General features: G+C 44.4%; 1 protein-coding gene across 3 annotated transcripts in view; it reads right to left on the bottom strand.

Annotated features, from left to right (window-relative positions):
- Nucleotides 1-19,493, bottom strand: part of Uxs1 (UDP-glucuronate decarboxylase 1) — a 68,252-nt gene that overhangs the window by 33,441 nt on the left and 15,318 nt on the right. Inside the window, exons 2-6 of one of the 3 annotated variants that reach the window (XM_075980264.1) lie at nucleotides 16,247-16,274; nucleotides 14,429-14,492; nucleotides 14,123-14,166; nucleotides 8,172-8,232; nucleotides 3,242-3,422 (exon numbers count right to left, since the gene is read on the bottom strand). In XM_075980264.1, coding sequence (XP_075836379.1) covers nucleotides 3,242-3,422; nucleotides 8,172-8,232; nucleotides 14,123-14,166; nucleotides 14,429-14,492; nucleotides 16,247-16,274 — 378 coding nt within the window. The remainder of the gene's footprint in view (nucleotides 1-3,241; nucleotides 3,423-8,171; nucleotides 8,233-14,122; nucleotides 14,167-14,428; nucleotides 14,493-16,246; nucleotides 16,275-19,493) is intronic. The other 2 variants (XM_075980261.1, XM_075980262.1) reach the window with 2 other exon arrangements.

The raw sequence follows: 19,493 nt of genomic DNA, 5'->3' as shown, positions 1-19,493 counted from the left end.
TTATGGAAAGGGAAATGGGAAATGACTGATCTTGCTGAAGGTTGCATGCGAGCTTGTGAAGAATGTGTTTCTGCAGCTGTTGGAAGAGTGAAATGGAAATGGGTAAAAGAACAAAATTACCATATCCTGGAGGAGCTCTGAGTTGGCACCTAGGTTTTAAACTACAAAGTAGAGAAACAGCTTCAGCTTCTCAATATTAATGACAGTCTCAGCATAGGACTAGGACGGCGATCATTTCTGTGACTCCCCTCGAGGCTAGCAGCAGTGAGTTGGTAACTGTCACAGGCTTCCAGGGCTTCTTTCTGCAGGTATCCTCCTGGCAGTTCTTCTTTTCCAGCCTCCCTGTGTGACCATTCCACTTTCTCTTGCTGCCCTTCAGGTACTCGGATGACTGGAGGGCAAGCCTAGACTATATGTCATGGTCTGCATTACGCAGACCTAAGGCAGCAGCAGAAAGCCTTCCAGGGGTGTCCTACTGTGCCTGGAGCTGAGTTCTAGCAGACAACTTCAGAACCCCTACTGCTAAGGCTTTCCTCAGCTAACCCACAGTCACCTGATCCACTCTGAAAGAACTACAGTTCAAGCAGGGCAGTGGTGGCACACACCTTTAATCCCAGCACTCAGGAGGCAGAGGCCAGCTGATCTCAGTGAGACTGAAGCCAGACTGCTCTATAAAGTAAGTTCCCAGACTGTTACACAAAGAAACCACAGTCCAGTCCCCAAATGAGCCACCCCAGGCCAGCTAAACAAGCTAAGAGCTTTAAAACGACACTGGGATGGACGGACCCAACAAAGAACACCATGGGAGTGTTTAAAACACTGCCGATCACAGAATCCCGCCATCTTGAGATGTCACACGCTCCCTCAGTACCACAAGTACCCATACACAATTCCAAGCCCATTCTAGCATCCTGGCTCTTCTCACCTCTTTCCAACTCCTCTAGTACACAGGGTACATGCCTCCCACCCTCCCAACTAGAAATTCTTCTTAAAACCCTGATATTGCAGCTCTGCCACCCTCTTCTGCCCACCCACCTTTTCCCCGGTCATCTACACTTCTCCTACCCTGTTTCTCTGCTTCTTCCATCCCACGTTCTGCTCCTGTCTCTCTCACGGCCAGGTCCAGTCTGCTGGCCATGTTTAGCCTACTACTTTTCTGTTCTGGACTCTTCTAGATGCCTCTGACTATTCTCTCTCTCATATTTACAATAAAAAGCTTCCCCTTAGCCATACCATGAAGCCGTCACGTTGTCTGCACTAAGGAGAGGCACTCTCACTTGTATGACTGTTGTATTGGAGACGAAATTCCAACAAAGGTATTTATGATAAAACACACAGGAGACCCTTACACAAGATTACCTAATGCTGTACAGGCTCAACACACTTCTTCACAGGCAGCAACGTGAAGGCAGAAGCTTGCACTGTACAATCAGTGTTGGTGGGAGTGGGTGTGGCTAAAGAAGCCTTGGGCTCCAACAACCCAAGCAGAACTCTACTGACTCTGGCAGGCTCCAGCTGGCCTGGGGTTGCTGTGTCGTTAAGGGAGGCGGAGTGTGACACCATTTAGCTCCTTTGCTACTGTTAGATTAACAAGAGCATGATGCTAGGTCCCCAGATGGCACTTCTCACCAGCACAGCACGGAGGACTTCAGAGGATGCTGTCAAGGTTATCTAAGGTCCTTGGACCATTTCCTTTGATAGATGTGGCTAATATGCCGTAACTCAGGGGTAAAACACCAGATGTTTACTTTCGTGCAGTTCTAGAAACCAGAAGTCTAACACAAGGTTCTGGCTGTCCATGCACAAAGGCTCCAAGTGCAAACTTCCTTTCTAGGGCTGGGACTGCACAATGCCACCTGGCCTAGACCTTCGCAGGCCCCTTTCCCCCAGCGTCTGTGTCCTCCCTGGTTTCTACTATAAGGACAGCCCCCACTGAAACTGAGAGCCACACCGTGACCCTCAATCACCTATGCAAAGACACACTTCAGCAGAAGAGCTCACTGACAGCTTCTGCAGGTTATGACATTTGCTGGGCCACCATCCTGCCACTACTGCCCCAAAGGCAATCTTATAAAGTGGCCAGGTTCCCTGAAGGCTTTATACATTTAAAACTGGGATTTTATTATTCAAAAGCTGGGATAACCGCGTTCTAGCTGGGCGGTGGCGGTGCCTTTAATCCGGGAGGTAGAGGCAGGTGAATCTCTGTGAATCCTGAGTTTGAGGTCAGCCTGGTCTACAGAGTGAGTTCCAGGGTAGCCAGGGCTATACAGAGAAACCAAACCTTGTCACAAACAAAAGAACAAACAAACAAACACCCTCTAAAACAACAAGAAAACCCCACAGCATTTTGTCACTGTATCAAAATACCAAAGATAACTAATTTACAAGAGAAAAGGGTTCTTTTAGTTGACAGTTCTATAGGCTATCACCCGAAATCAGATGGCTTTTGTGGTCTAAGGACCTTGAGAAGGAGCCACAATATGGCACAAGTGTAGAGTGGAACCAAATATTTTTATGACAAACCCTGAGGTAGAGAAAGAGAATTCTTTCACAGCCCCACAATTCTCTTTAAGAGTATACCCTGACAACCTAAGGGCTTCTATATACTACCCACCCCAAAGGCCCACAGTACCTGCCAATAAAGCCAAAGTTTTATAGATGGATCTTTGGTCCATTTTATAATAGCCAGTTTCCTCTAAAATACTAAAAGTAACAACACGTAAGCACTAAGTACTGGCCTTATCAGACAGCAGAGATGCTGTCTTAGTTCACTCAGCGCAGTATAAAGAAATGCCATTTTGCTGCTGGCATGTAAACAGAAGAATCCATTTCCACACTGGAGGCTGGGAAGTCAAAGAGAGTGGCGCTTGACGATACGGGGTCTGGGGAGGACACACTTCTTGGTTTATAAATGATATCTTCTCATTGTGTTCTAAGGGTGGTGGTGCTTTTAACATTTTTAAAGGCACTAATCCCTATATGAGGGAATCATCCCATGAACCGACCATCCTCCAAAGGCCACACTTCCCAGTACTATTACCCTGGGAATGAGAACCTCACCATGCAACATTTAGACCATAAATGTTGTGTACCACATAGGCTATATCCACATGCCAATATCATGGGAAGCCACATGACAGTGGGCAGGCATTCACCTGGCAATACCCACCCTTCATATGGAAACTAGGACTGCACCTTACGTATGATAAAAACATCAAAAGTGAAATGTGGAAACAGTCACCTTCGATGTAGAGAGGCTCCACCACATCATGGTTGATCAGCTCGAAGTTCTCATGGCCGATCCAGTGTTCCACATTTCTCTTCCTGCCTGTGAAGAAGTTGTCCACCACGGTCACCTCATGGCCATCCATCATGAGTTTGTCAGTCAGATGGGAGCCCACGAAGCCCGCGCCTCCAGTGATCTGTATTGGGACACCCCCAGAACAAACAGTGATGGCATGGAGACAATGCTTTGGCATACAACTAAGTCTCCGGCAGCAACGACCCTGCCGTGTTCTTCCTGCACTAGGACTCCAGTTTACTGATGTTCTAATTCCCCTACAATATTAGTACTGGATAGGCTGAGGCAGAAGAATTAAAAGTGTTTTCAAGTAGGGAGAAAATATCTGATTCAAATGCGACACACTCTAGTACCTGACTCAGGATGAGAGCTCATTTCATTTAATCTCTTCTTTCGGGAGTTCTAGGGGTTGAATCCGGGACCTCAAACATGAGAAGCAAATGTTCTGCCCCAGAGCTGTGCACATCCAGACCCATGACCATCTTTTGCTTGCTGTTTTCTTTTCACTTCTGAGACAGGGTCTTGCTACATTGCCTGACCTCACTTTGTAGTCCAGGGAGGCCTTGATTTAGAGATTTTCCTGTCTTGGCCTTCTGAGTAGCTAGGACTGCTGGCTAGAGGGGCCATCAGCTCCAGCAAATTTTCAGCTGTTTCACCCAGTGCACTTTCTCAAGAGGTCCATGATTATAAACTTAAAAACTCTCACTGTTTTGACTGACACTACACATATCACTGAGCGAAAGCTTCTGAAGTGAGCTTCTCTGTGGTGCTCTAGCGTTTCTGCAGCAAGAAGACCTGCAGACACCCACAGGGGCAGAAGTGCACTGGCCAACGATACATGCCCGTTTCTAACATTCCCACACCCTCAGCAGGCAACTCTTGGAGGCATCGTGTGCAGCAAGGACTAACGTGCACTAGATTCCGTTTGTTTCCTTCTTCAGGAATAATTCCTTCTAGCGAAAATGACGAAGGGGTTTTATAATATACACACGTACGTTATAATGCTCTAATTGTAAATTTTATCCCATCAGACAACCATTTCAAATGGAAACACCAGCAGAAGTTCAGCCTTTACAAAGCTTCCCCAAGAGGACCAATGGTGAAGCCAAATGTGGCACAGCTCTGAACTTACAGCTCATCTCAACGCCGTGGACTTCTTGCTTTTCTGGGCACTAATGGGTCGCTCAAATAGCCTTGTTCAAGGTGAGCGTTTAACTTATGCTGCCCAGCAAAATCAACAAAAAGAAATATCCAGACAAACCTTTTCTGTATATAAGGCTTTAGGTTTTAATAATATGTCAGACCTGGGCCCCAAATGATGCTGAAATGTCCTTAACCTATGAGCTGGCAGATGAACCAAAAATTCTAAGTACATTTGTGGCAGGAAGGTATAAAGAGAAAGAAAATCTGCAAGAAAACATTGGCAAGACCATGTGGTATTGACCAGCGTGCCTTGCTTTGAGTCCACCAAAGTCCCCTTGTTAGAAATTCACGTCATGAGGCAACGATGATGGGAGGTGGAGCCAAGGCCCTTAGGGATCTGCCCTCCTGGGTGCACTGCGAGAGTGGGGTCCTTATAAAAGCGGAGGCTCAGCCTCTGTCCTCCCTTGCTCTCTACCTCTGCCGCTGTATGACATGGTATCTGGGTCAGATGCAGGACCCTGGTCCCTAGAATCACAAGCCAGGACATTTCTCATCATCAGAAGCTATCACTCTGTACATGGAAATTATGTGCAAGGGTTACAGCAATACAAACACACAACTGCAGACCATCAGATCTGTGGCCAGTCTGCCACACGGCAACAGACAGACTAGAACAGTCTTTGGTACTGGTACCCTGAGAAAGTCCAGAGCAACAGAAAGACATCCACAATCCCATCAAGGGTAATACGGCCTAAGGTTCAGACAGCAAGATGGTCCAAAGTGAGCTTCAAATTTAAGTTTCTACCAGAACCACCGATGGCTTCAGGGAAAATTTGACAAGCTGAATCTAAAACTTTTAAGGAACTGCAAAGTTCAGAATAGTCAAACCATCTTGGAGAAACATACACACACACAAACACATGCACGTGCACACACACACACACACACGCACGCATGCACACATGCCTGTGTACATGTGCACGCTCACACACTCACATACAAGGAGGGGGATACCAAAGCGGGAAGACATGCCGCTTAACTTCAAAATGTACTACAAAACCACAATGATCAACACTGATTTATAAGTCAGTGGATACAACAGTCCAGATATAACTACTTATGTTCATATGATTTTCCCAGCAAAGGTACCGGACTGTGAGGGAAACTGAAGCAAAAGAAAGAATGCCCCTCACTTAACATCACATTCAGAAATGAACTCATAATATAATTGTCAGTTCCAAAAGAAACTCAGGACAGATGGCTAACTACAGTTCCTGGCAATGTACCACAGTGTTTGCTGGACTCCAGGCTCACTCAGTACCCGGGGCTCCTCTCAGTTCTTCTCGCTCCACCCCTCCACCCTAAACTTCTCCAGCTCATGGGCTTCCCTTCCCCCAGCTTCTCATTCCTATATAACCCTGTCATTTGGCCATGTGCCTTCTTGGTCCTTTAAGCTCCACCCCCCCGCCCTCTCTCCTCTTTGCTCTTCCCCTCTACCTTTCCTCTCGTGGCCTGCTCCAGTCTACTGGCCTTGTTCAGCCTACTATGCTGGGTTCTCTCCCTGTTCTGGACTCTTCCAGGCGCCTCTGGCTGTGCTCTCCCTCATCTACAACAGAAACCTTCTCTCACTTTTTATATTAATACAGATCTAGATTTAAGTTTCAACCTAGAAAACTCTTAGAAACAGACATGGCAAATCTTTGTGACTTTAGGTTGGACAGTAACTTCTGAACTATACCATTAAAACACAAGCAACAAATTAAAAAATTAAAATAAAGCACTTGAAGTAGAGCTGATAAGGACCGACACAGAGACAGACAGACAGACAGACACACATTTTTATGCATGTCTAACAAAACGAAATTACTAGTCTACATTATGACAGTTTAGTATAAATCTTGCATTACGTTTTATTGCTGTGTTGATTTCCACCTGCTGACTAAAGCCCCTACTTCTTATCTGGGGAAGAGAAACACTTGCCAGAAACTGCCTGGAGGACAGGTGCTCTCTCTGCCCTCCTCTGTCCAGCTATCTGGACAGAAGTCCTATTGTGGTTCGCTGGCTAAGAAAGGCACACTTTTATTGCTACCTGCTACATCTGTGCCTTCACCGCTGCTGGCAAACGTTCTGTGTGTGCATTTATTGCTACCTTTAAAACATCAGCCAACAAAACATCTGCTCCTGTAAACAGGCTTCACTGCGAGGAAAATTCCTTTTGGTGGGCAGGGGACCCAGAGACTACTCTTGGGTGGCCACACTGTCATCTGACCTATGAAGGCTTTAAGAAATTCTGGAGGGTGTTAGACTTCTTCAAAGCATTAGATGAGTCACAGCCCATGCAAAAAGAGCAGCTCTTCCGTCTCTCCAAGTGCATGCTGATTATTTGCTGGTTATAATTTTCACAAAATGGGAAAATATGCAAAAAATCTGTGGTAAAGGACTTATAAAAATATACAAAATCTCTATTATGATCCAGCAATAAGAAGGGAAACCTTTTTAAAAAAAAATACCCAAAGGTACAAAGACAGCCAGTGAGGCTAAGAACAGTCCCAATGAAGCATGGATGAACCTTGGAAACATGCTAACTGAAAGGAGCCATCACAGCCAAGCCAACATGGCATCAGTCTATCCGTATGAAGAAGCCAACTGGTAGACACAGGCAGACAGGGATGCAAGCAGCTTCCCAGGGTTGCCATATGGATGATGAAGCCAACTGGTGGCCTTACGAAGACAGAGAGGTGAGCCATTGTCTAGGGTTGTTGCATGATATCTCTGGAGCATCATGACTATGGTAAGCGGGATCTGGTGAGGGTTGTGCTATTTTGGGATTATAATAGAAACCAACAAATTACACTTTAAACAGGTAATTACATGTTATGTGTATGGTGCCCCAATAAAGGTATGACTTCAAAAGAAATACAACAATAAAATCTCTGTGTAGTGCCCTACAAAATAACATACGGTTTTTCTCCTGAAGAGCTTGAGTTAGTATTTATCAAGGAGACTCTTAGCCAGGGAAGCTCCCAGGGTGATCACCGCTGTGGTCCAAGCACCAGAGAAGGTTAAAAGCTGCAAGGGTGAAGTTTCAAGGATTTCCATATAGACTGCACTCTTCAACTCCGAACTCTTTGGTTAGTTCTAGTAATTCTATTTAAGGAGATCCTTTGGGCTTTATACATATGAACGTGTATCTTCTCTAACTAAAGACAGTCTAATTTTGACATTTTCAGTGTAGATTTCTTTCATTTCTGAGTACACAAGAAAAAGCCACATGTCTACAGAACATCACCTATATTCACAGCAACACGGTTCACAATAGCTTCACCCATGAAGAGAAAGGTAGTGGATAACACTGGAAACATCACTCTAAGTCAAAGAAGCCAGACCCAAGAAGCAACAGTGTATCACTGCAGCACATGAAACATCTGAATAGGGCAAAGCCCTGGGGACAGACAGCAGCCGCAGTGAATACTGGGAGCCAATGGAGAAAGGGAAAGCAGCTGCTGCTAATGGTATGAGGTTCCTTGTCAGTATGTGATGCCACTAAAACAGTGCAAACAAAATACAAAACACTGCATTGGATACACACACACACACACACACACACACACACACACACACACACTCCAAATTTGTACTTTTAAATAAAATAGTATAAAGTTTCATTTGAGGAGGTAGAAGAGCAAATTTTTTAATAACATAGATGGAATCTGGTGTGCAAACTTACCAAAATCCTTTTCCGGTCCTTTTCTGATAAAAACTTTACTGGTGGGTATTTCTGGGTGAAACTATAATACGAAGAGATTAAAAGGGAAAGTCAGTCCAATGTGGTTCCCGGGTCACTCCCCAGGCTCTGTACAGACAACACAGGGGAACACTTCTCAGAACCCTGTGGGCAAAGCCTGGCTTGACAATCCATGCAGGAAACATCGTTACTCCACCGAGGTGTGTGCCAGCCCTGCCTGTTTGGAGACAAACAGCTTTGATCCTTTTTCATTACTGATAAAGGAATGTCTTGTTTAAAAGTATATATACATGTATATCTTTTTGCTAAAACATCTCAGTTGAGTATTTTTTTCTATCTGTTCTCAGAGCATGGCTGCCACTCCTTTCCCCACCAGAGAGGAACAGAGGGGACAGCGGCTAGTTTTAGTGTGACACGCTCCTTACCTATCCCTGTTTGCATCCAACTGGAGACGGACTGAAAGTTAAAGAAGCTGCTGGCTGGCAGATGAGAAGCACTAGCTGTACTCGGCCAGGTAAGGTCATGGACTGCACTAGACATGGTAGTACCACACACATCAATCCTCAGCCTGCGGCTGGCAGAGGAAAGAGGACCAGCATTTCCAGACCAGCCTTTCTCTCTCTCTCTCTGTCTCTCTTTCTCTCTCTGTCTCTGTCTCTCTGTCTCTGTCTCTCTCTCTCTGTCTCTCTCTCTCTCTCTCACACACACACACACACTGGCAGTACTGTGGGGGTACTGCATCAGATAAAGCACAAGACCACGTGAAGTCACAGGTCCACGAGGAAGACTGATTCTCAAGACAGCAGAGACAGAATAAAGCTCTCCTGCTCTAGAAGTTTCTGCAGCTCCTTCCTAGGCAGAGTCCCCGGCAGCACTTTAATGAATCTGTGCAGCTTTGTAGTTACTGTTGTAACAGGGAAGGGGTGGGGCTGCCTGCAATCTCCCTGTCCCGCACAGAGCTGGTACAAAGTGCACGCGTTAATGGTCACTGAACCAAACAGAGCAGCACACTCATTATCTGGGGGCTGTTCCCTGGGAACAGGCAGTGGGGCTGAAACGGAGCAGAGGCCTTGTTTTTACAGTACGGAATTTCCCTAGGAAGAGCTTCCATACTCTCAGAATGGCAGGCTCCCTCGCACGTTGTAAACACAGGCAGACAGAGAGGCAAATGCAGACAAGAGTGGCAATCCCGGGCTTGTTCTGAAACTCTCTATCAGACCTCCGTGCAGAAGTGCAGACAGGGAAGGAGTAGCCTCAATCCATGTGCCCTGAGAATTCAGGAATTCAGTTTGGAAAACTTCAACACAACTACATTCTTCTTTCAATGTTTAATGAAGAAACTATACTTAATTGTAAAAGAATGAAAATGTTTTTATGAACATGTATTTAGATCATCACAGTTTACAGAAGTCGCTGTGATTTGAGAAGGACTGTGTGTGTGTGCACTGTGTGTGTGTACATGCATGCACATGGGTGATATGTGAAAGGCCCGGAGCTGATGCTGTGTGTCTCCAATAGCGTTCCACTTTGTTTACTGAGACAGGATCTCTCACTGAACCACAGCTCACTGACTCTACTGAGTATAGCTAGCCAGCATGTTGGACAGTATCCCATTTTTGCCTCTCAAGTGCTGGTGATGCTGGAGAGGCCCTGGCTACAGCTGGCAGCCAGGGCTCAAAGTACCATGTGGCTATACTATACCCTTCTTTCCCCACTTGCACAACAACAGCACTGGATGACCCAGACAGAAAACATTCCTTCTTCCAGTCTGCTTTGTTTTCCTTTCCCAGGCTGATAAGCTCTCTCCTGATTGGTCCTTAATCTATACCTCATTTGCATACATACATGCTTGAACCTATATAGACCTCTGGTCAGAACAACCTTTTCCAGAGTCTGGCTTTTAGCCAGTTACCCTGGGGGTTTTGAAATACAACTGAGACTTCAGTGTTAGATTGCTCATCTGAGAAGACCAGTCCAGATTTTCAGACCCCCTAAGGCAGACCACTGCAAGATCCACCACTACTACTGCAGATGGAAATCGGTCATGTCTTTGAGTACACCTACTATTCCATCCTCTAAGGTCACTGCCTATGTCATTCTCGCCCTCTGCAGACTAGTTTCTCGCACACTGTTCTCAGCTGGCCAAGCACCTGCAAGGACAGAGGTGTAACACTCTCCAGTAACCTCCTGGCTGGCGTCTCCAGACCCAGACCCACAAACAGGAGGTTACTGGATCCTGTTACCAACCACAGCTTCAATCTCCACTTTCCTTTTAAATTGGTACTCTCACCTGCAAAATAAAATTCCCCGTGTGCTGATCCCTTACTCTACTCTTTGAAGAAAGGTAAGACAACTCCTTATGATACAAAATGAATTCAAGAACACATCACAGAGACCATTCACCACGGTCAAGTCAGGCTTCTTCCAGAGATGCAGGGATGGCTCAATACAGAAATCAATGTAAATGTAAACTGTAATATATAATGTCAACTGACCAAAAGAACATCAATCACATGGTCATAAATGAAAAAAAGGAGTCTTTAGACAATATCCAACATCCCTTCATGTTAAAAAGTCCTCAAGAAACACAGACTAAAAGGAACATGTCTCAACATAATAAACACTGAACATGATAAACATACAAACATACAGCTGGCTTAGTAAACAGAAAAATGCAAAACATTCCACTCAATCAAAACAGGGGTGACCACTTTCTCCACACTTACTCAAAATAGTATTAGAAGTCTTAACCAGAACAATAAGACAAGCAAAAAAAAAAAAAGATGGAAAGAAATATGTCGAAGTATCTTTATTGGCAGATGATATGACTATAAAAGATGAAACCCTAAACCCTCCACCAGAAAACACTTAGAACTGATAAACACTTTAAAGCAATCAGGATACAAAATCAACAATCAAAAACTCAGTATTGTTCCTATCTATCATTGACAAACACACTGAGAAAACTGGGGAAACAGCCGCATTCACCACAGCTTTAAAAAAAACAGCCAAAAAAACCTTCGAATAAACCTAACCATGGATGCAGGAAAACCACAATGGAAAAACTTTAAAACTCTGAAGAAATCGAGAAAGCCAGTAGAAGATGAAAAGCCTCCTATGCATATGGATTGGTGGAATTAATACTATGAACATAGCTATTCTACCAAAAGCAATCTACAGATTCCATACAATATCAAAAGTTTAATGATGTTCTTCACAGAATTGGGGGGAGGGGGCTTAAAATTCATATGGAAGCAAAGACCCAGATAGCCAAAGAAATCCTAAATAAGAAGAGTATTCCTGGGGTAATATCATCCCTAATTTCAAGTTACACTACAGAGTCACATAATAAAAACAGCATGGTACTGGCACAAAAATAGACACAGAGATCAGTGAAATAGAATGGAGGACCCTGACACAAGGCCACAAAAGTAGGACCACCCGATTTTTAACAAAGATGCCTAAAGATGCTCACTAGAGAAAAGAGCATCTTCTACAAATAGACCTAGGGAAGCTGGCTATCTTAAGGATGAAACGAGATTCTTAAGTCACCCTATTCAAAAATCAACCCAAGGCCATTAAAGTGGATGCCTGGAGGAGAGCCGTGCTAAGAGCCCCACAGACTGTGGAAGCCCGGGCCAAGAGGCTTCAAAGAAGGACACAATATTAGCAAACGCAATAAAAACTGCCTTTGTGATACTGTGGCAAAGAACGTGAAAGCTTTCTGTTTGTGTCCGAAGACCTTACCCACGGTAAATTTAAAAGTGATGGATTTATTTCTTTGGCAAAGGAGATTTCAAGAGAGCCCAAAATAGATCCTGAGGCATGGTTATTAGCAATCACTCTTCTGTGGGTCTACAATAAAAAGAGCTGTTGGGGCAGAAAAGAATACAAACTGCATAGTTTGCAGAGAAAAGGGATACCGAGAAGCTTAAACTAGTACAGAGGTTGGTAGAATAGAGGGTGCAGCTGTTAAAGAGATGAACACGTTAAGGGAGAGGCCTCCTCTGAACTGGAACAATGGGAAGGGTGAGATCCCACCCAAGTAAGCTTCAAACTCCTAAAAAACAAAACAAAAACAAAAACCAAACAAACCCCCAAAACAAAAAACAAGCAGGTATAAGGGCATAAGGTGTTTTCTGCTCCTAAAGACAACTGCAATCAAAAGCTGCTAACGTGGCTGCAGGCGGCTGAACTGACAGTGTTGTCTGTATGGTGCAAGAGTGAAGGGTTGCAGCAGCATCTGCTGCAGTTTCAGAGAACATCCACGGCCAGGCAACATGTGTCAGGGGAGTCCCAGTGTTATAGCCCTGGGAAGTCACTGTGTGAAGCTATAAAAGCACAGTCTGGGTTGTGTTGGAGACCATGAGACATTAGAAATGCCAGAGCCATGAGGTATCTGCCAAGATACCAGTCCAAAGGAGGTGTCAAAGTTGGAGGGATGGCACCATCTAAGCCCTTTGGAACTATAGGCTATAGTCTGCCCTGCTGGGATTCAGTTTTGCTTACTCCACCATTTCCTCACAATGCCCTCATTCCTCCATTTTAAAATGGTAACATATCTCCTGTGCCATTTTATGTCAGGAGTATATAATTCGATTTTACAGGTGGTAGCAATTAAGATACTAAATGGAATCTCAGAGGAGACTTTGGCCCTTTACATGGTGTTGTGACTATAAAAGACTGCAGGGACCTTTGAAGTTAGGACAAAATGCATTTTGCTTTACAGAGGCCAGAGAGTACAATGCAATAGTTTGAATGTAAAATGAACCACATGTTCCAGGCATTTGAATTCTGGTTTCCCAGTTGTTGGTGCTGGTTATGGAGGCTTAGGAGGTGTGGCCTTGCTGGAGGAGGTGTATCACTAGAGAAAGGTTTTGAGAGTTAAGAGACTCACCATTTCTAGTTCACTCTCTCTCTGCTCCTGCTTGAGGTTTACGATGGAAAACACGGCTTCTGCTCTGTACTATGCCTACCACTTGTAGCCATCATGAACTCCTCCCTCTGGGACCATAAGCCCAATACACCCTTCCTTTTCTAAGTGGTCAAGGTAATGGTGTTTCATCATGGCACTGCTGACTAATACAGGTGCCCTGCATGGAGGGACAATGATACTCCTAGCAATCACGGATAACTTAATTAAAATCTCGTTGCCTATGTGTTACTGATGAGGAAGGTCCCACAGCACCCCAAATAATACAAGCTGTCACCACTGCACCATAACCAGGTGCCAAGACTGCCACAGAAGATAGAAGACACTTGGGTTGCTGAACACTGAGAAACCAGTCTAGAACTGGCCTGATAACTTTGTCCTTGCTGGCTAGCCTTGATAGAGACAAAAAGGCACTGTGCCAGCGCTGGGGAGAAAAGTCTCCACTGGCTCTGATTTTTAAAACTTATGATCTCTTGTCAAGATTGTATCAAAACCACAGTAAAAATTAACTTCAAATCACAAACAAACAAAATCTCCCTTTTTGTTTTCTTAAAGGAATTCTATTGTTTAAAAAAAAATCGTTCTTAATGACAAAGGGTTTTTAAATATTTTAAAGCACCACATCCAGGACCTGGTGTGGAAGTGCACGATTTGTAATTCCAGAATAAGTGCACGATTTGTAATTCCAGAATCTGGAGGACTAGGTAGGAGGACTGTGAGCTCAGCTCAAGACCAGTGAGGAGACACTGAGCTCCAGGAGACTGCACAACACAGACAGACTGCCTCTCAACCATCACCGCTATGTTCCCACTTTAAACACTCAGCTGTGTAGGGAAGAGAAAGGTCTCTCTTGAGAATGCCTTAATTTTTTATATTCTCTAAGTTCACACATAACTTTCTTATACAATGAACTCAACTGAGATGAACATTTTAAACACTGATATTTCCTGTCACTCACCTAAGACATTTTCTTAAAGTCAAAACAAAAAAGGGTGCATACCTTTTTTCCAAATCTCTGATTTTCTCTCTTAATGGTTCAACAATCTGGAAAAAGAACAGAAATCAGTTTTAAAGCAAGCAGGCCTTCTATTACTTTTGCCCTAACTTAACACTGGAGGGAGCAGATTTTAATAGGGCAAATGGCCTACAGACAACAAGCAGAAAGTCCCCATACGGAACAGAATGATGCTTCAGTTGCAGAGGCACCGAACAGCATCAAGGCGCATGAATCCCCCCCCATCCCCCCAAGGAAGGTGGGTTGACAGATATATGAATGGGCCAGAAGCAGAGCGGAAGAGAGACTAACCTCTTCGATCTTGCTTTCAAGCTTTAGTTCACTGGTTTCCTGGAGAGACCTGTTGAGCAGAAAGCTGCAAAACTGAGATCAGTTGGAAGACTTTGTGCCTTCAAGATTTGTTTGTGAACCAATTACCCCAAGGCAAATCCTACTTACAGACCCTCTGCCCATCTTGCTCAAGTACTGACCGACACTTCCAGCTCTCCCCAGCAGGGGGCACAGAAGAGGACAATGAGAGAGTGTGAGTGAGGCAATCTCCTCAGGTCTAAGAACACTTGGGATTTTTCCCCTCAACAGATTGGTTCAATTAAACTAAATAATCTTACTTCCATGTTACACCCAACAAGAAATTTTAAGACGCAGGGTGTAGCATGTCTATAGGAGTCTGTGTTTGTCTACCGGGTTTTCTCAGGGATTTAACACAAAATTGTAGTTATTCCAAGGAAAAACAAACAGAGTACCTTTAAAAGAGACCTGACCACCCCACCCATCCACACACAGCCGCCTTTGTTAGGGGACACACTGGCAGTGGGAGTCAGATCAACACAGCCCCAGCAGCCTTGCAAGCAAAACCAACTCCACAAGAAGAGGCTGCTGGGGGTGGGGAAGCCAGCTTGTTTCTTGTGTGCAGCTTGAAGATCCCAATGCCAACATCCCCATCAGGAACAGCAGTGGTACTCTTCCGTCTCCTGATAGCAGGAGATAGCAAAGTGGAACAAAAGTCTCCGTAAGCAGACAAGTGCACTATTGTAGCAAACCTGCTTGTGAAATGAAAGCTTTTTACTCTTCAGCTGGTTTTTAGGTGTTGTTTTTTTTTTAACCTGCTACACAAGGATCCTTAATCTTACTAGAACCCCTACTGCCTATTAAAAAACTAACTTTAGAAGACCAGATTGATAATAAATGGCTATAATCCTAGCAGTCGGGAGCCTGAGGTGGGGGAATCATGGACTTGAGGCAATCTGAGCTACACTGTAAATTCAAAGTACATTGTACAACATTGTAATACTCTGTCCCAAAACAAACAAAGCAAAATAGGAACAACAACAGAACATGTACACTCAAGCTAGAGGGTCCCACAAGAAGGAAGGAGGTCTAGACAGCCACATCTAGTACAGACAAACATCCCAAACCGAAAATCCAAGCATCTAAAATCCCAAATACTCTGAAATCTGAAACATGGTGACGCCAACAAGAAAATTCCACAGCTGACCTCAGGTGACAAGTCAGGGTCAAAACACAGGCTGACCAAGAGTATCTGTAAAGTCACTTTCAGGTATGTATGTGTAAGAAACACAAGTGAACTTCGTGTTTAAACATGGGTCCTACCCCATGTTTCATTACACATGCATAAATATTCTAAAACATGAAAAAAATAAAAAAAACCTGTATAATCTGAATGTCTCTCTAGTCTCAAGCAGTTTAGAGGTAGGGAAGGCTCAAGCTGTAGCTGGCTCCCCAAGGCAAAAAGGTAACCATGATTTCTAAGACATCATCCTTCTGGAAGAGCTGTGCAAAAGGCCCCACGTTCCCACGCAAGACACCCAGAATGCACTGTGCATGTGAGTAATAAAGGCTAGTATCAACTGTGCGCATCTACGGGGGGAGACAGACGGAGGCAGGCAACAAAGTGGCCATCATTTCCAGCTGAACTTCACTGGGATAAACTCTAAGATCCCTTGCTTCCCTTGAGAAGATCCATTGAAGAAATGAAGCACCTGGATGTGCAATAACATTAAGAGCTTCATCAAAAATATTCAATTAACTAATGATCAAACCGACTCTATAAAACCCAACCACCATGCCCAAACAATTAAAAATAATTACCTCATGTTAACAAAGTTGCCCCAAACAGCTGCAAGAAAAAGGAGAAGAAAAAAAAAATCAGTATTTAAATCTATAATATTCAGGGATTCTAACTGATCAAATTTCAATTTTTATATGCTTTTTTTCACTGGAAAAAAAAGAATTCACAAAGACAATAAAACATATACTGTTTTCAGGAAAATCAAGACTGTAAGACATGGAAAATAAGATTCCTATGTACATCTGCAGTTCTGGCATTTTGTCCTCAACATTCTGGTTTAAGAAAGATTCATTCCTTAAAGAAACAAAAAGCAGAAATCAAAGAATTGCACAGCTTAAAGAAGCCGGGTTCAACCCCAGCTCTCCTCTGAGCCTGATGATACAGCGGAGCCCAGAGAAGCTGCAGAAACCATTCCTTCAGCACTTCCCTGCCTCCTCCTACAGCAGGCACTTGTCAGCCCTCTCCCTCTCTGGGCACAGGCACCTGACCAGCAGCAGGCTATCTACCAGGTGTCAGATCACAGTTACTGCTAGGAACTGCAGAGAATCGGTCCAGACCCAACAGTGACATCATAGATATCTAAACACATCAAAATGTTGAGAATTTCTAATTCAGAATCTGGTATCTGAAATGTGCCCAAATCTGAAACTGAGCCTTGGTCTGATACTATGACAATCAGGAAATTCCATGCCATGAAAGTCAGTTTCATGTTCAAAATTATTTGGAATATTATATAAAATTATCTTTAGGCTGCAAGTATAAGAAACAAATGAACTTTGTGTTTAGAGTCAGTTCCCTTCTCAAGACAACTCAAAGATATGCAAATACTCTTTTAAAAAACCTGTGGAGGGCCTGAAGAGATGGCTCAGTGGTTAAGAGGACTGGTTGCTCTTCCAGAGGACCCAGGTTCAACTCCCAGAACCTACATGGCAGCCCACAAATGTCTGTAACTGCAGTTCCAGGGAATCTGACACAACACACATAAAATAAAATTAAGTAATTTTTAAAAAATAAAATAATAAAAACCTCTAGAATCTGAAACACGTCTGGTCCCAGTTATTCTGGACAAGGGATATGAACCTACTATGCAAAATCCTTTAAATTGCCGAGCAGTGGACTATTTCATAGACCCCTTTGCTATGAGTCCTGACATTCTGCCCAAGGTCCTCTCTGCCTCTTTCCTGTCAGCCACGGGGAATCCACACACACCGTGTGCAAATGTCCTTGCTGACAGGGTTGGACACTGAACTTGGGGAGACCTTGTTGCCATTAGATACTGACTAGGATCAGTATCCAGAGCATCCCTCACAAGAAATCTCATTAAGAAAGGGAATATAGCTGATGCAGAAAGGACCGTTCTCTCCAAGGGGACAAGGAAAGTACTGGGAATGGGGTGGAGGGGGTGGGAGGGGGACCTGAACTAGCTCACTAGTGGGAAGCAAGAAACGGGAGAAATTAATATAGAGACAAATTAGAGTATTCCTAAAATTTCTGTTATGGCCTGTTTTTTCACTCAGTCTCATTATGCAGACCTGACTGGTCTTACTAAGTAGACCAGGCTGGTCCCAGACTCACAGATCCACACACCTCTGCCTCCCAAGTACTGGGATTAAAGGTGTGCACCACCACACTCTGCTTTGCTTGGTTTGTTTTTTAAACGGCATCTTATTCTGCAGCCCAGGCCAACATGAACCTGAGGCAATCCTCAACTCTTGAGTGCTAAGATTACTGGTGTAAGCCACCAGTACCCAGATTATATTCGCTTAACAACTTTCTTCCGAGAAGAATGGCACTGTGCTCATTTCCAAAACTCCCCTAAGTAAGCTAACCCCCAACCCTGATGCCATGCGGCCAATGTTCCAGAGTGATATTAACTTCAAGGAAGTCCTCGGTAGACAGGAAGCCTACTCCCCTGTGAAGGCCACTCTGCAGTTCAGGAAAACGGGCAGTATTGTCACCACTTGTTGGTCTGGCCCACAACACTTCAATTTAGAAAATATTCAAAATAAAAAGTACAAACAGAAGGTGCCCTGAGCATATTTCAAGTATAACCAGCAAAGAAAGCTCCAGAACAATATTGCTGTACTGATTCTGCTACTGGACAGAGAAGTGCTTGTCTCTAGCTCTTCTGGGTAAGTTTAGTGAACTGAAATGCTTCACCTGACCTACGGCTCTATCAGACAAGTGCCCCTGGCAAAGCTCCATGGTGTCACCATGTTTTTACACAAAGGGAGTGTCTTAGTCACTGTTCTGTAAGTGTGACACAGCACTGAGACCACAGCTGTCTTAGTCACTGTTCCATGGCTGTGAGAACACACCACGGCCAAGACAACTCCAATAAGAGAAAGCATTTAACTGGGGGCTTAGTTTCAGTGGTTTAGTCCATTATCATAATGGCAGGGAGCATGGCCATGGGAGTATGGCGCTGGAGCAGTAGATGAGTTACATCCTGATCCACAAGCAGAAACAGTGAGCAAGACAGTCTGACGTGGGCTTCTGAGACCTCGAAGCCCACTCTCAGTGACAAATCTCCTCCAATAAAGACCACACCTCCCAGTCCTTCCCAAATAGCCCCACCAACTGGGCACTAAGTATTCAAATAAATGAGCCTATGGGGGCCATTCTCATTCAAACCACCACAAGGGCTCCAAGATGGCATTTGAAATACTTGTCCAAAGGGTGGGTGGCTCTGTGTCCCTCTCTGAGCCTTTGATCACAAGGAGATCAGAAGTGACTTCTGAAGCTGGGCACAGCCAGCCTGGTGGCTCTGAGTCGCCGTGGAAGATCCTGACTAACTGGCCCCTCAGATGCTCTTTTGGGGTTCTTTTTTTTTTCCACTGCAGAGCCCTCTCCTGCACAGGGAGGACAGTCCCTGTCCTAACTACCTGCACATACACAATGTAGATTATAATAGCAAAGAATGAACTCGGTGTGATGACTGCTTTTAAATGTCAATTTCCCACAAGTGTGAGTCATTTGAGTAGAGTGTCACTTGAAGAACTGTCTTGATTGCCCTTGGCTGATGTAGGAAGGCCCATCTCAAATACAGGCAACACCTTCAGGTAGCAGCCTAGATAAATAAGCCATGGAAGAAAGAAAATCACCTGCCATTTGATCAGTTGGCCTTGCCTCTTGCTACCAAATTAATTTACTTTGTGGCTGCTGCTGATTCTTTCTCAGATGTTCTAACCAACATCTCCTGCCTTTGAATGTGGGCTGAGGACCAGCAGCTCTCCAGGAATCCTCCAGGTCTTTGGCATAGACAGG

Source organism: Microtus pennsylvanicus, chromosome 7, assembly GCF_037038515.1.
Source record: "Microtus pennsylvanicus isolate mMicPen1 chromosome 7, mMicPen1.hap1, whole genome shotgun sequence".
NCBI classification, from domain to species: domain Eukaryota; kingdom Metazoa; phylum Chordata; class Mammalia; order Rodentia; family Cricetidae; genus Microtus; species Microtus pennsylvanicus.
Note: the sequence above shows the minus strand (reverse complement) of the source record. Positions and strands in the feature narration are given on the sequence as shown.